Source organism: Castor canadensis, chromosome 2 (assembly GCF_047511655.1).
Source record: "Castor canadensis chromosome 2, mCasCan1.hap1v2, whole genome shotgun sequence".
Classification (NCBI taxonomy): domain Eukaryota; kingdom Metazoa; phylum Chordata; class Mammalia; order Rodentia; family Castoridae; genus Castor; species Castor canadensis.
In genome coordinates, this window is record NC_133387.1 from 145,562,138 (window position 1) to 145,577,931 (window position 15,794).

The following is a 15,794-nucleotide window of genomic DNA, read 5'->3' on the forward strand; positions in this document are numbered from 1 at the left end:
CAACAGCAGAGGGCTGCCTATTCCCAGTCTGAGTTACAGAAGTAACCTAGCTACAATGTTTTCCTTCTTCAAAGGAAAGGATGTGTGTGTGTGTGTGTGTGTGTGTGTGTGTGTGTGTTTTCCAAGCCTCCCTTTACTTTTGTGATGAACCAGAAAACAAGTGGCAATGACAGTGCTGAGAGGCAACCAAAACCAGAAGCAAGCCATTTTTGTCTTTTATATCAGATGCTGAGTTCCTTCAGGCAGAGACAGTCTTTTTCCTCTCTGTATCCCTGGTCCCTAGACTAAGGCATGCCACAGAGCACAGTTCATGAATGTCCACTGAATGAATAGCCCAGTTACAACTGAACAAGTGGGAGATACTCCTCACCGTGTCTCCTGGCTTCCTGTCTCACTCTCTTCCTTAATTTGGACGAAGTAGACATGAGGAGCTTGAAGGGCACCTGAGTCATGGAGCTCACAGGCAGACCCCATCATGCAGACAGGACAGGCCCCATGCCATAAACTTCCCAGAAGTACCAACTCTTCAGAGAGTTCAGGAAATCCTCATTCAGAGGGTGGAGTTTCTGGCTCCAGTTGCTCCTGACCCCCCACTAGCTGTCACACTTTGTTTCATTTCAGCTGGGCAGAGGAGTGAAAGACCAAAGAGACACAGATCTGTACCAAAAGGGTGAAAAAGGATGGTGAAGGTCACCTTTGGCAATAATTAGTCTGTGATCAATTGTCTCTGAGAGATCTGGAAAAGCAGGGCCTACCTCTGTGTGGGGAAGGAAGGTCCAAGGCCACCCTGATTGGGTTGGATACCAGCCTGAAGCTCTGTGCACTGTCTTCTGACCTCTGCAGAGCAACAACAGTGGGGGCATAGGCCACACATCACCTTTAGGTGTCACATACTGGAGACCATTCTTGAGGGACTACAGAGCTGCTGTCATCACCACTCTGGCTTAGCAGTAACTAAGAAATGGAATTCTTTTAAAAAATTTAATTTTTAGCTGATACATAAAACACACAAATTGTCCAATGTATATTACTTCGGTACATGTATACATTGTACAATGTTTAAGTCAGGGTAACCTTATCTATCTCCTCAGACATTTATTATTTCTTTATGGTGAAACATTCAAAAAGTCCTTTCTTCCAGCATTTGAAATATCTAGACATGCACCCCGGAACCTTGTGTTCTTATCTAACTGTAACTGCAAACACACTGATCCACCTTTTCCCATCCCTCCTGCCCCACCACCATTCTAAGATACTGCTGTGACATGAACTCTTTTAAGATTGCGTATGAATGACATCATGCAGTATGTGTCTTTCTGTGACAGGTTTCTTTCACTTGGATGGTCTTCCAGTTCCATCCATGTTGCAAATGACAGGATTTTTAAATTCTCATCACATCCCATAAACACTCTCAAAACACCCTGAAATAACCTGCCCGTATTAACAAATTGCCTGCTGTTTATGAACAAACAGCTCTCAAGAGAAATGGGAAAGAAATTTGAAGACATCAACCTGCTAAGAAAAGGCACTCTTAGGACACTGTTAGGTGCTCCCTAAGCAAGCAATGTAAACCAGGCCTGGGGAATTTCAGTTAATTGGGTCCAATCTTGATGACAGCTACACGTGACAGTTTAGCCAGTTCAACCAGCAACAGAAACGCATGCATTGGATTTTTCCCCTCAATCTGAACAGGCCACTGTGAAGAGTACACAGCCTCTTGAATTCCCACACATTCCCATTTTGGGGACAATGGCCAGCCACATCTCACTTAAAATCAACCACCTTTCCAAAAGGGGCCTTTTATTATGCGTTAAGGCATAATCAGCTTGCGTGATTTATATGAGAAGAGGCAGCTTGGTCTTCCTCAAATCCTAGATCTTTCAAAGTGAGCCGCTGTGGAGGTTCTTTTAAAACATGCATACTTTTTTTCTTTTTTTTTTGGCTTCATTTTTTCACCTCAAAGGAGACCGTGAAACAAAGTGTGAACTTCAAACATTGGACACTTGTTGCTAAATAGGAAAATCTCTCTGCCTGCGATCCCATCCCCGTCTTCACTTAGAGGAATAAGAAAAGAAGGAAAACCCAAATAGCGAATGACAGTTTAATCGGAAGTGTCCAGATTAAAGTCCCTAAATTTCAGTGTACCGGGCCTGTGCCGGGCGGGGATGCCGAGCCCAAGGACGGTCGCCCCGCCCCCAGGGGTAGCAGGAAGGCGCCGGGGTTGGGGGGTGGGATGTGCCCGCCTCGCCCCGTGCCCTGCACTTCGCGGGCAGGACGGGGTGTGACGTCCCCAGGCTCTCCCCGCAGCCCCCAGTGTCCCCACGTCGCGCAGGGGGAGGAAGGCGCGGGCAGCACAGCCTCGGGGCCGTGGCTCTGGGCACCGCGTGATGGACAGCGTGATGGGAAGCCCACCCCGCACCCCTGCGGCCCCCGCACCTCGTCCTCCTGGAGCCCGAACACCTCCACCGCGCAAGTTGCCATTTCTGAACGCAGCCAGCAAACCGGACGCGCGCGCCCCGGGCCGGGGCTGGGAACCGTGGAGAGGAGGAGGAGGCGGGGAGGAGGCGGAGGAAGCCGGGCAGGCGCTGTCCACGTCGCCGCAGCGCCACCCGCGGCGAGCCGGCGCTAGTGGCTCGGGGCCGCGCGGCGGGAAAGGGCCGGTTGCGCCGGGGCCGCGCCGCGCGCTCCCAGGGCCGAGCGGCGGCGCGCGTGGCGGGGCTCCAGGGGGCGGGGAGCGCGCGCGTCCGCGGCCAGGGCGCGCACGTGGCGGCTCCGGGAGTTCCTGCAGCTCCGCAGTGGACCCACCTCCCCGCGGAGTCCTGCAGCCCCCGGGCGTGGCGTGGAGCAGGCTCGGGAGGCTGGGGAGGCCCGGATCGTCACCCCTTCCCCGGAAAACGACGCTGCGGTGTTCCTCTGCCACATTGCTCACTGAGAGCCAACCCCGAGCCCAAGACCCGGCGCGGGGCGCACGGCTGTCATCCCAGACGTCGGAAAGATCCCGGTTTGAGGTGAGACCCTATCTGCAAAATAAGTAAAGCAAAAAGGATCGGGGGATGTGACTCAATGGTAGAATGTCTGTGTAGGCAGTGGGAGGCCCTGAGTTCAAATCCCGGTATTACCCTCCCCTCTCCCCCCAAAAAAAGAACCTGGCTTCTGTGTAGAGGCTTGCACATAGGTGTGCTTCAACTGAAAATGACAGTGCTCTCTTGATTTAGGCTGCCCAACCGTCTGCCAGGGAGAAAGCCCAGTGTGAGCAGGGCAGCAAATGGACAGGACAGACAGGGTCTCTCCAGTCTTGGACTCAGGATTTGGAACTCTTCAAACAGCACTGATGCATGAGCTATTCCAGCCTGAAAGCCCGCCAATAGCGCCCCGCCCCCAGGCTTAACCTCTAAACCCCCTCAGTGTAGCCTGGACCGGCAGCCCCCCTGGAAGTAGTGAAGAAGAGGGGGATAACATGAACGGGGCCTCCCGTGCTTTAGAGACGTGTTTGATGGGTTTATAGTATGGAAAGACCTTCACCAAATAAAGCACCCCGGAAAAGAAAACGATAAGCACCCATAGCTTAAGTAACAGTGTGCGTGTGTGTGCACGTGCGTGTGTGTTTTCAGACGTGGTCTTACTGTGTAGCCCAGGTTAGCCTTCAACTTTTGACCCTCCTACCTCCACCTCTCCAGGGCTGGAATTCTAGGCCTGCACCACGCCTGGTCAGATCTGGTAACTTGGCGTTTTCCTAACAGTTACTGAAATTTGCCAAGGTGAATTCTGAATCTAAATTTAATTCTCCTCAGTGAATTCAGACCAATTGTGAATGTTATTGGTCAGCTTAAGATATGCAAAGGTGGGAGAAGAGCCCATATTGATTTGTTACAGAAGGTTTTGTTGTACTTCATGTTTAGCAGGCTCGTTTATGCATATTACTTGTCAGAATTCTAATACAAAATCCAAATTTTATCATCTGTATGAGAGGGAAAGATGTGGCAGCTGAGTAAATATGAGCACAATATTCCTGAACAGTCAGAAATTGTTCACTTACTTAAATCTGAAGGGCTATGGTAGGGCTGGGGATGTAGCTCAGTGGTAGAGCACTTGCTTAACTTGTATGAAGCCCTGGATTTAGGTCCCAGAACCGCAAATATATAAATAAGATATCATAGCATTAATTTCTTTGTTTTGTAAACTGACAGATCTGTGTTTTCTGTGATAAGAATAAAATAATCCTAAAATGTTCAATGTGCCCTTTTATTGAGAATATTTTTCCCTAAGGCCTCATTATATAATTTTTATATTTGATTTTAAGTAGCTCATTCATGTCATTTCAGGGCACAGTTACTAACATGTGCAGAACCCACTTCCATTACTGCTAATGAACTCAACAGACAGCCTAAAAGGGGTAATGAAATCAAGGAGAAATCCCCAGGAGATGATAAAGCATTCAATGCAGCCAACAGGTAGACATGAAGATACTTTCAGATGCCTCTGATTTCACCCACAGTGAAATTACTATATCCCAGAAGAAAGGAAGGAGGGACCCTGTGCAGTGCCAGCTGCCCAAAGTTAAAAGAAGTTCAAATAAAGGTGCAAATGGCTGGTGACCTAACATCAACCACAAGTCAAAAGCTGTTTGTTCCTATTGCTCAACTGCATTGTGTGTTCATGAGGTCTTTTGCACACCTAGGCTGGCTTCAGTTCAATTCATGCTGATTTCAGTTTGGGCGACTAGAGGAGGCACATGTGAAAAATGTGATATTTATAACACTACGTCCCACATCTTACGCCTCTGCTAGGGACCATCTCAAGTAAAAGCCAGGCAATTCTCACGCCCTCTAAGGGCATCCCCATTCTGTCTCTTACTCTTGAACCTCTTCTCCCTCTAAACTGATAAAGGAGCAATACATGATTAAAAATCAATATACTGATCTAGACCATCTAGAAATTTCTGAACCTAACCCTCTTTATCTCTGTGTATAGTATTCATTGTAATGCAGAAGTTGAAGTTGTTTAAAGGATGACCCCTTGGGATAAAAATTTGGTGTGGGGTGACTGATCTAACATATGAAAAATAATTTAGTGTTGATTAGAATTCTCTAAGGAATTTTAAAAAATCATATGGAAATTCTCCTTTAATTCTCTCTCATTTTGTATCTGCTGGCTGTCTCCCTTTTCTCTAACACTGTTTGAGCTCTTAGACGGTCATCCTTTCTCCCACTGTAAATTTCATAAAGTCTAGGGATTTACAATGGTGACCCATTGTTTTCACCATGCTTCTGGTACAATCTTTGAAAAGTCTGTCTTAGACCCAGAGCTCAGTAGTGCAAAAAATGTGTGTGAACTAAGTTCCTAAAACACAAAAACTGTGTTTAGCATGTCCCAAATTGTAGAAACTTAAAAAAAAAAAAGAAACCAAAACCTAAGTATTGAGTACATACAAAAGACTCTAAAAATATAGTCACAGTCACAATAGTAATCACCCATGTAGTAAGAAAAAGAATATTACCAAAACTTTATTTTCTTTATATTCTCCTAGTGATTCCCTTTCTTCCCTGCCAAGAGATAACTACTATTTTGAATTCTGTGGTTAGCCTTTTTTATTTTTAAAAGTTGTTTCATCGCACATGTATGTATTCATAAATAATACGTTCTTCATTTTTGCTTCTTGGAACTTCATATAAGTGAAATCATGAAATGACTTGTTTCTATTCTCCACGACAAGGACAGGAAAGTAACAGATGAGCCTGAAACATCTGGTTTTGCAAGCAAATAAAGTAATGACAGAGACACATGAAAGGGACACAGGAGCCAGCTTGAAGAGGCTTCCACTAGCCAAATATGCACTAATTTGATTACCAAAATAAATTACAGTAACAACAGATTAAAATCTAATGAACAAATTTGGTGCCATGTGTCCATGTAAGTTATAACCAATGGGTAAATTCAAAGTTTGCAAACAAGTGAGACTTTTATAGAGTTCAATATACCTTTCCACAGAACACTTATTAAATACTAGGAGAAAAAGCTGAACGACATCGGGTTCATCAAGTGATCAGCATGCACCTCAGCGTTCCTGTAAGATGCGGTGAGAACACAGCATCACTTCAGTGCTCTTCCTGTCTAACCTGAACCTAATGTGAAAGAGCATAATATAAACTGTCTGGGGAATCATCTCCAAAGGCATCATGGACGTGAGGAACTGTTCTAGACTGACAAGGGGAAAGGGATTGCATTGGTCGGCGTTCTCCTGAAAAATAGAACTAAGAGGATTCACACACATGTGAGAGACAACAAGGCAGACATTAGAAGGAATTGGCTCAGTGATTTATGGGGTTGCAAGTCCAAAATGTGCAGCATGCGACAACTGACCAGAGAGATCCAGGAGAGCCTGGATAGTGTGCATAAATCCATTGTCTGTCTGCTGAGAACCCTTCTTGCTCAGGGAGGCTGGGTTTTGTTGTTGTTGTTCTATTCAGGCCTTTAATTGATTGGAGGGCAACTACTTTATCACCAATTTAAAAGTCAATTTCATTCAAAAACACCCTCCAATTTGGCACAGAAAATTAACCACTGAAACATGACAAAGGCAACTCATGATTCTGAGCCCTGTCACTATAAAATACATGATTTGGGCATTTTCTGAAATATAAATGTGTCTGAGGATTAGAAGTTGTGATGTGTGAACATTAATTACCAGGTTTTGTAGCTTTGTGGTAAGATTGTCCATCTTTGTAAGATGTACCCAGTAAGGTCTTAGGGAGTGTTGGAGCTGGAAGTTGGCAAAGTACATTTCAAACAGTTCAAGAAGAAAGTTCTCTAAATTAAACTTTCAAACTTCTCTGTAAGCTTGAGGTTGTTTCAAAATTTAAAAAAGAAGAAATGAAATAGGGCTAGTTAAAAATAAATGACTCCAGAGCTGGTTTGTGGCTCAGTGGTAGAGCACCTGCCTAGCATGAATGAGGCCCTGGGTTTGATCCTCAGAACCACAATAAGTAAGCAAATACATAAACAAATAACTCCAATTAAAGGAACCAGGGCCCCATGAGATATAGCAGGAAATGTACCCAGTCTTGAGCATCTTGAAGTGCCAGAAATGCAGGAAGAGAATGGAAGGAAGAAGGAGAGAGGGGAGGGGGGTTGGAACCAAAACCATATGAGCAACAAAATAAAGCAGTGTTGAATTATAACTCAAAATATAAAGTAAAAAATATAGATGAGCCCATACTGACACAAATAAATGATTAAATGAACAGGGTCTCCCCTGTTCCTCACAGGCATACCTCTGTGCAGAATTCCAAATTATTATAGTTGTGACAGATACTCTGTGTGATGGCTCATTTTATATACCAACTTGCAATGCGCAGGTAGCCAGTAAAACCTGATTTCTAGTTGTGTCTCTGTGTTTCCAGGAGACACTAGCATTTGAGTCCACAGACTGAGTAAAGATTACCCTCACCAAAGCTCGTATGCATCATCCAATCCATTAAGGACCTGAATAGAACAAAAGTGCAGAGGAAAGAAGAATTTGCTGTCTTCTTGTGCTGGGACATCTACCTTCCCCTGCCCTCAGACACCAGAGCTCCTGGTTCTTGGGCCGTTAGACATAGACCAAGACATACAGTTGTTTCCTAGGCCTTTGTACTTAGATTGGATCTATCCCACTGGCTTTCCTGGGCCTCCAGAGTCAGACTGTAGATCACAGGGCTTACCTTCCATCATGAAATCAGCCAATCCCTTGTAACAGTTCTCTATCATCTATCTATCCATCCATCCATTCATCCATCCTATTCTGTTTCTCTGGAGAAGCCTGACTAATGCATGTGGTAATTAATTATGGCAACTTTAGTTATAATGATGTAAGTATTCCAGACTTTCCCAGTCTTTTCAGGTTTTAATTTAATCAATTCATTTTATTTTTCCCTCATTCTCTAATGAATGTGTTAAAATAATTAAGCAAATAGGGTTCCAGTGCCTGGGACTCCAGTGTGTTTGCTTCCTAGTAAACAAACAGAAACCCAGCATAAACACTAGGATGAAATTTAAGCCTCACCAATCAGAACTGCCAACTAGCCATTGACCATACCCACACAGACAGATGCCGAGCACTAGCCTACAATATAATTTTTTACCTCTGCATTCAGCCAGTAAAAGCTCACTAACCAACTGGTGGACAGAATTCTCTGATCCTCTTTTGGTCCTGAATGTTACCCAATTGTTAAATCATTCTCTGTTCAAATGAACTCTTTAAAATTTTAATGTGCCTGAGTTTCTCTTCTAATAGTTCAAATCTAAGCACAGGAGCTTGTGTGTGGTCATGTCCATGGAGGAGAATGCCTGGATTTTTACTCTTGTCATGCTATATTGGAATACACAGCTATTGTTGGTTTACCCATCAACCTTAGCTGGTAGATATCCTATATCTAAGTCTCCTTTGGTTCACTGGCCATCTCTCATTTTTTTTCACTTTTTGAGACTGTGGAACCTTCCAGATGCTATTCACTACTGTAGCAGGAAGGAGGATCAAAAGAAAACAGACAGGCCTGAGTTCTGATAAAGTAGCAGGGAGGAAGGGATGGCATAGCAAAGAGATAAAATCTAAAGAATTCAAAGGTGAAGGCCATATAGTACTAGGGGTAGAAGGGCATATAGTACTAGGGTGAAATAGCCTATAGAATTGCATGTAGCCATATATGGATTAAACCTTGTTTTTTAAATTTTATTGCTTCTGTAACCTGCTTGAAGAGGTACATAAGGTGAGACCCCTTTGTTCTTGAGTCTCAGCCTTTGGACATGAGTCCACTGGGTCTGTGCTGGCACAATGAAGCATTGCTTCCTGCTAAACTGCCTCATTGTCCCACATCTCAGCTAGCAACTTCCCACAACATTTCTTGAGGGCTCATTTGGGATTGAGGAGATGGTGAGTTATCACCTCCCTTGTCACCAGGGTGCATCCCCTGGATTGCTGGGAGATCCCACCAGGCACCAACGGACACCTCGATATGGAGGAGCATTTGTTCTCCCAGCAAGTTGGGGTGAGGGCCTCAGATGCACAACAGAACCCAGTGAGGTGCAGGAACCAGTGAGGGGAAGGGAGCACTGCTCATCAGACTGGTAGGAACCTGGGTTGGATTTCAAGCCTGCCCCAGGAGACAGAAGCAGAGACTGATCACCTCCCAGGGACCCCCTAGTAACCCTATTTGGGGTGAAACTGGATCTCTCAGGTTAAGGGAGTGGGGTGAAAGTGTGTAAGGCACCTCTGAAAGTTGGGGGTGGTGGTGAGCTTTTCCTGGGAAATAGTCACAACTGAGGTTAAGGAATGGAAAACAAAAAATTCAGTTCCAAAGAGGGGAGACTCCCAAGAGAACAGATGCATCATCCACCATTTCACTAGATAGCCCTCTGGGTATAATTTCAAAGTGTTTTCTTGTTTTGAGAGTGCACTCTAATTTTGTGTGTGTGTGTGTGTGTGTGTGCGTCAATTTGTTTAAAGACTGGGCAATTTTTAATTTGCTCCTGAAATTCCAGCTCATATTATGCACTCTTAAGTTGACACTTTTTTCTGGCATGCTTAGTTTATAAAACTTTTTTTTTGTGTGTATGTGTAAGCATCTTCAAAATGGTTCTTAAACTGCTGCTATAAGGTTAATATGATACTCAAGGTAGCAAAAAACCAGGGTATTTATCTTAAAGATCTCTGTTATAAACTGCTTAGGCTTTTTTACACATAAATATGTAAACATCTTGAGAACAGTTCTTATTATAGCGTCAATGTAAAAGATTATTACTCTGTTCTGCTACTTTTAAGAAAACAAGTTTTCAAACTTATTTTAGTCAGGTCTCACTAGGATGCAGACATTCGGGGCTTAACACTCCGGCTTAGACCAAAAGAGAAAAAAAGAAAGAAAAGGGGGGCCACAGCTTGCAGCAGTAATCTTAAAATTTGAGTAGTTAAAAATGACCTTATCCTGTTTCATTCTGTTGTAAATAAAATCTGAGATTTAATTCTCTCTTATAATACATGGGTCTATTCACAAATGAGTTTTCTATACATTGTTTTTATACAAAAATTAACTTCAAGGTTGCTTTCTTTCTGTTTTTTTTCCATGCAAATGTAAGGTTCTAAGTTAAAAGAGTTTATGAGTTATTTTCAACACATAACAAATATATATATATATATATATATGTAGTATTAAGGATATGGTTTTAAAAAAATAAAAGGTTAAAATAACTTTTAAATTATTAAAAAAATTGTATCTCTGCCAGAAGATACAAAATAAGTTGTCACAAAGATACAGAGTAAGTTGTCATAAAAATATGGAGCTTGACTTAAAAAGCTGGACATCGATCTACCATTTGATCCAGCAATACCACTCTTGGGGATATACCCAAAAGACTGTGACACAGGTTACTCCAGAGGCACCTGCACATCCATGTTTATTGCGGCACTATTCACAATAGCCAAGTTATGGAAACAGCCAAGATGCCCCAGCACTGACGAATGGATTAAGAAAATGTGGTATCTATACACAATGGAATTTTATGCAGCCATGAAGAAGAACGAAATGTTATCATTCGCTGGTAAATGGATGGAATTGGAGAACATCATTCTGAGTGAGGTTAGCCTGGTCCAAAAGACCAAAAATCCTATGTTCTCCCTCATATGCGGACATCAGATCAAGGGCAAACACAACAATGGGATTGGACGATGAGCACATGATAAAAGCGAGAGCACACAAGGGAGGGGTGAGGATAGGTAAGACACCTAAAAAACTAGCTAGCATTTGTTGCCCTTAATGCAGAGAAACTAAAGCAGGTACCTTAAAGCAACTGAGGTCAATAGGAAAAGGGGACCAGGAACTAGAGAAAAGGTTAGATCAAAAAGAATTAACCTAGAAGGTAACACCCACGCACAGGAAATCAATGTGAGTCAATGCCCTGTATAGCTATCCTTATCTCAACCAGCAAAACCCCTTGTTCTTCCTATTATTGCTTATACTCTCTCTACAACAAAATTAGAGATAAGGGCAAAATAGTTTCTGCTGGGTATTGAGGTGGGGGGGTGAGGGAGGGGGCGGAGTGGGTGGTAAGGGAGGGGGTGGGGGCAGGGGGGAGAAATGAACCAATCCTTGTATGCACATATGAATAATAAAAGAAAAATGAAAAAAAAAAATATGGAGCTTGTAGATGCTTTTGTAAGTGATTAAGTTAACTAAAATCCAGTTACATTAAAGGTTTTATAAGGTCAAAAGTTAATGTACTGATGTTAAACTAAAACTTAATTCTCTAAGATCATAACAACAAGGCTATCTTAAAAATGTTACATTGTTCTTGAAAACATTTACAAAAAAATTGTCTTAAAATGGTTTTTGTTTTGTCAAGATAACTGTCAGGAATTTTTGTTGCTACAGGTTAATCCACAAATATTTCAAGACAAGAGTTTATTAAAACACAGAGAGACAAGAGGCAGCTGAGCACAGGGAGTACTGCTGCACTGATATGAGAGTTGAGACAGATTTACTTATGTAAAGCAAAGTAAGAAAAATACCCCAAAAAAACAAAACCAAAGTGCACCCTCCAGATAGGATAAAGAAAAAATAAATAAACTCAAAAAGGAGCACTATATTGGAAGTCAAGACCTCCAGTTTTTATTGGACTCAGCAGAGTGGAGATGTTGTCCTACTCTTTCCACGTGGCAGGTGGAGGGAATTTTTGGCCTGGGATGGCCAGATTGGGCCTGTTATTTTAGGGGGCTCCATTGACTACAGGTTGGTGGATCCTGCTGTATGTCATGAACAGTGTGTTAATGTCAACAATCTGGAAAATGATCCCTTATCAACATCTGAGCCATGATTCTTGCTCACTATGTTTCCTGACTCCACACTTAGTCCCTGCAAATATTTACCTGTGTTCTCTAGTGATTTTTGTTGGTGTTTTGACTACTAAAGTAAGTCATGTTCATTTAAGAGTTGGTTTATGTAAAATTTTCTAGATGACCTCATGGTCAAACTACTGTTGTCTTGGGTGATTCTAATGCAGTGGGTATCCTATATGTGTCTGTGACTGGGCTATTTGGGGTCACAGACCCTGTTCCCCTCCCCCAACTGATGAAAACATCTAAGGTTTTATTTCAAGAGCAACAACTAAACTAATGTGTATATATAACCTCTATAGAGCTGTGATGTTGTTGCTGGTTCCTGTATATTAAGTATATTTATGTTTTTCAAGTATATCAAGCCTTCTAAAATACAAAATTTAGATAAACATGGTAACAAAAAGTTAGTGGTACTGATATACTCTTCTGTTATTTGCTAAATTATCCATCAGAATTTTAACCATGACTCTTAAGTTTTTGTCATTACAGTTCTGATCCTTCTGGGGCATTTAAAGTCAAGTCCATAAAAATGACTCTAATAACTGCTTATGTGTCAACCACGTTAGCTTTTTTAGACATCTGCTTTTGTTGGATTTTGTTTTATATTGTCCTTGTCTTGAAGCCCGCTGCCTAAGAGCCACTCCTTCTAAGCCTCTTCGTTGCTTAAATTTGGCCAAAAGGGTCCATTTGGCACTGACTCCCACCTGATCTGCTCATTTCCCCCACAATGTGGGACCAAAACCAACCAAACAAACAAAATCCAGGAAAGAGCAAATCCTCATGATGAGGTAAAAAAATGACAAATCAAGAACAATCTTCAGTCTAAGGCCATATCACTCTGAATGTGCCCAACCTCATCTGGTCTCGGAAGCTAAGCAGGGTCAGGCCTGGTTAGTACTTGGAAGGGATACAGATCTTCAGAATAGACTGCTCAGAGACAGTTTGGAGACAAGGAGGGAATGCCATCAAAGTTCTAATGGAGTCACTGGTGCCAGATCTCTCAAAAATAACCAAGGCAGGGAGGATTGAGGAAATGGTTCTTATGCATGTGTGGCTATCTGACATTAAAGCCCTTCCAGACACAAACTCATATTTTTAGACAGGGACTTCTACTTAAATAGAGACAAAATAACTATTTTTACTGGCTCTAAACATGTCCTTTGATACTTAAAGATGGTGGTTGTAACTTTTTTTAAAACAACACATTTTCTTGGATATATATACTGATAATATATTGTTGCCATGGTACTTCCACTCAGTTGAAAAAAAAGACATCTGGGTAAAAGAATAAAATGTCCAACCATTAAAACCCCACTGGAGGGGCCCTTTTGTTGTTATCTTGTCTATTCCCACTGCAGTTAAAGTAGCAGTGATTGCTCCTTGGATCCACCACAGTCAAGTCAAGCCAGCTTCTCTTGAGTGGGAGTGCATCCCTTATGCAGCTTCACCATGCAGGATCACCCTCTGGAACCTGAGCACTTTCACTCAGCAGAACTCCACTTCCCAGGAAACAACAGGGGACTAAGAATAACGGCACTACAGCCCTGCTCTGCTCACCCTGAAAGCTGACTAGTCTACGCACAGCAGAAGCTTGAGGAGTCGACTCTCCAACAGGACAAACGGGCTGTTTTCCACATCTGTTATCTCACTGTAATGCACTGTTCCCCCTTGTCTGTATCTGTTGCTATAGTTCTCACCCTAGTCTTCACCATAGGCTTGGCAGAAACCGTCCCTGCCAATTGTCTCACAGTGAAAGGTTTTTTTTTTCTTTTTTATTCATTTATTCACATGTGCATAAATTGTTTGGGTCATTTCTCCCCCCTGCTCCCTCCCCCCTTGCTTCCAGGCAGAACCCGTTCTGCCCTTATCTCTAATTTTGTTGAAGAGAAGACATAAGCATAATAAGGAAGACAAAGCATTTTTGCTAGTTGAGCCAAGGATAGCTACACAGAGAGATTCCTAGCATTGCTTCCATGTACAAATGTATTACAACCTGAATTGATTCATCTCTAACTGATCTTTACACTGGTTCCTTATCCCCTTCTCATGTTGACCTCTGTCGTTTTAAGGTTTCTGTATTAGCTCCTCTGGAGTGAGGACATCAAATGCTTTCATATTTTGGGTTTTCTACCTATCCCCATATCTACCGTATGTGCTCTCCCCTTGTCATGTGATCCAAGTCCAACAGCATTGCTGCATTTGCCCTAGATCTAAAGTCCGCATATGAAGGAGAACATACGATTTTTGATCTTCTCAGCCTGGCTAACATCACTCAGAATGATGTTCTCCAGTTCCATCCATTTACCTGCAAATGATAACATTTCATTCTTCTTCATGGCTGAGTAAAACTCCATGGTGTATAAATACCACATTTTCTTAATCCATTCGTCAGTGGTGGGGCATGTTGGCTGTTTCCATGACTTGGCTATTGTGAATAGCACTGCAATAAACATTGGTGTGCAGGTGCCTCTGGAGTAACTTGTGTCACATTCTTTTGGGTATATCCCCAGGAGTAGGATTGCTGGATCATATGGCAGATCAATGTTTAGATTTTTAAGAAGCCACCAAATTTTTTTCCAGAGTGATTGCACCAGCTTGCATTCCCACCAGCAGTGTACGAGGGTCAGTGAAAGTTTTTTTATTAGTTCTCTCCTCTCTCTTTTGGACAGGATGCATAATTACTATTTATTGTTACTGATCTGGTTTCCCTTCGTGGCCCTAGAGCCCTCCTCCTGTGACCTATGTTTGCCTACTACTCAAGCAGGAAGTGTTGTTACTAAGACCTTACTTTTCCATACTTACTGTTCCTGTGCAGGCACCATCATCGGGTCATGCACTCACAATCACACCACCTATCTAGTGTGCTCCCATGGTAATCAGCATATCTGCTTTAACCCCTAGATCAAGATGATGCTCTTTGACCCTAGGTGGGTCTGAGCATCAAAGCAGGGAATAATGTAGCAGGGAGGAGGACCAGAAGAAAACAGACAGGCCTGAGTTCTGACAAAGTAGCAGGGGGGAAGGGATGGCATAGCAGAGAGATAAAATCTAAAGAACTGAAAGGTGAAGAAGGTCACATAGCACTAGGGGTAGAAGGTCACTTAGCACTACAGTGAAATAGCCTATAGAATTGCATGTAACCATATATGGGTTAAACCTTGATTTTTACTTTTATTGCCTCTGTAACCTGCTTGCAAGGGTACATAAGGTGAGACCTCCTTATTCTAGCCTTTGGAACAAGTCTGCTGAGTTTGTGCTGGCACAATAAAATGTTGCTTCCTGCTAAACTGCCTCAATGTCCCATATCTCAGCTAGTAAGTTCCCACAACACTACCACTCTGGTGACAGAAATTTTGGAAGCCAGACTCCAGTACACTGTCAAATCACACCTTGTTGTCACGTCTGCTGCTGCTAGGCTCTGCCAGCAGAACTGTGTATGGTTCACATAGGAAGTGGACATACCTCATTTTCTCCTAGGTCCCCACAATTATTAGGGTACTATATAATTGCTAATGATACTCAGCATGAGGATGTGACTAGAAATAGAGTCCTTCTTCAAAGACACCACCTCTCTGTCTTGCTTCCTCTTCAGGGTGGGAAAACCAGCTCTTTCCTCACCAGGCATTCTTCCCATCTCTGTCACTTAGATCATCAACTTCAGTGCTTGGTACCCAAAATCTAGGTTTTTTTGAAAAGATTCAAAAGATCTTTTCTCTCAACTCATTTTCTCTACCCAGAGATTCAAAGCTCTCCATTGAAACTGATCAACTGAGCATGACTCATCTTTCTCTTTTTATCTCCCCAGTAGTAGCCCTACCCTGAAGACAGTAATACAGGAAATCTCACTGCTATGTGGGGGAGGGGAAAGGTAGTTGGATATTCCAGGAACCCTAGGTCATTATCAACAATAAAAGTTCACAATAATAGCTTC

General features: G+C 42.8%; 1 protein-coding gene and 1 long non-coding RNA gene across 4 annotated transcripts in view; one reads left to right on the top strand and one right to left on the bottom strand.

Annotated features, from left to right (window-relative positions):
• Positions 1-2,559, bottom strand: part of Nedd4 (NEDD4 E3 ubiquitin protein ligase) — a 117,762-nt gene extending 115,203 nt beyond the window's left edge. For 2 of the 3 annotated variants that reach the window (XM_074066006.1, XM_074066005.1), the window contains exons 1-2: positions 2,437-2,490; positions 371-837 (exon numbers count right to left, since the gene is read on the bottom strand). Coding sequence is in view for 1 of the 3 variants with exons in the window: in XM_074066004.1 (XP_073922105.1) it covers positions 2,437-2,481 (45 nt within the window). In the remaining 2 variants the exon portion in view is untranslated. Of the gene's footprint in view, positions 1-370; positions 838-2,436 lie in introns of all 3 variants that reach the window. The other variant, XM_074066004.1, reaches the window with a different exon arrangement.
• A 192-nt stretch (positions 2,560-2,751) lies between these two features.
• LOC141420823 (uncharacterized) lies at positions 2,752-15,150 on the top strand. The gene is made up of 2 exons (XR_012445492.1): positions 2,752-3,008; positions 13,222-15,150. It is a non-coding gene; the product is annotated as an uncharacterized lncRNA (long non-coding RNA).
• The last annotated feature ends 644 nt before the right edge of the window (positions 15,151-15,794 follow it).